Here is a 931-nt window from a genome sequence, read left to right as displayed (position 1 = left end):
TTTCACTATACTATTGGCGGATTTCTTCCTCTCTGTAATTCCTCGGTTCGTATCATTGTCTTTCCTTCCGTCTCGTTTGTAGTTGTTGGTAGCCCTGTGATGATCCTCTTTGTAGTTTTTACGATTCCAACAGAGCTTCGCAATATGGCCGCTTCTTCCACAGTTGTAGCATCTCTTGTCGTTCTTCCTCTGGACAGCGTAAGCACCGTCCGTTTCTCTAATATGGCTTCCACGACGTTGATATTCTTTCTCACGTTCCTTGAGTATCTCGTGAATTTCCTCCAAGGATTTTTCCCGTTGCGTTTTCAATATTTCGCGGATATCTTTATGTTGGTTGTTTATCCCTCGTACTGTGTAATATACTAATTCTCGTGGCGTCACATTTAATCCTAACGATGCACATTTTGTAGCTAAGCCACGTGCACGTGCAATATAGTTGCTCACTGTTTCCTTCTCTTCCATACGGAGAAATTTCAAGTCGTTGCTCGCGTCGATCTTTTGATCCTCTGCCGCTCCTGCGTATGCATTCTTAATCTTGATCCACAATAATTTCGCTTCATTTTCGGTTGCGAACTGTAATGCTTGTTCGTCCGATAAATGTAAACGTATATATGCCACTGTTTCTTTATTCTTCGTTTCCCATTCGATCCTTGTTTTTTGTTCGGCATTTTCCGCTGGCTTTTCTTCATTAATCATTTTGTCCAGCTTCTTTAGGCTTAGAATTGCTTCCATTTTCATAGCCCAGACTAAGTAATTGGATCCTGTTAATAACGGCACTGCTGGCAACGCACTTCTTTCCATGTTGAGCTTTGTAGTAGATAATACTAATCACTTTCCACTTCCGTATGTTAACAATCTAAACCACGCTCTGCTACCAGATTGTTGTAATATGAGTATTTATTTAAGTGGAAATGTTACATAATAGTACGAA

General features: G+C 40.5%; 1 protein-coding gene across 1 annotated transcript in view; it reads right to left on the bottom strand.

Annotated features, from left to right (window-relative positions):
• The window catches only part of LOC116852228, a 1,443-nt gene extending 642 nt beyond the window's left edge, over positions 1-801 (bottom strand). Inside the window, exon 1 of the mRNA XM_032832351.1 lies at positions 12-801. Within this exon, the coding sequence (XP_032688242.1) occupies positions 12-801 (790 nt within the window). The remainder of the gene's footprint in view (positions 1-11) is intronic.
• Positions 802-931: the final 130 nt, after the last annotated feature.

Source organism: Odontomachus brunneus, unplaced genomic scaffold, assembly GCF_010583005.1.
Source record: "Odontomachus brunneus isolate Ranch 3 - 2012 unplaced genomic scaffold, Obru_v1 Obru_scaffold_207, whole genome shotgun sequence".
NCBI lineage: Eukaryota > Metazoa > Arthropoda > Insecta > Hymenoptera > Formicidae > Odontomachus > Odontomachus brunneus.
The sequence above is the reverse complement of the archived record's forward strand: the minus strand, read 5'-3'. Positions and strand labels throughout refer to the sequence as shown.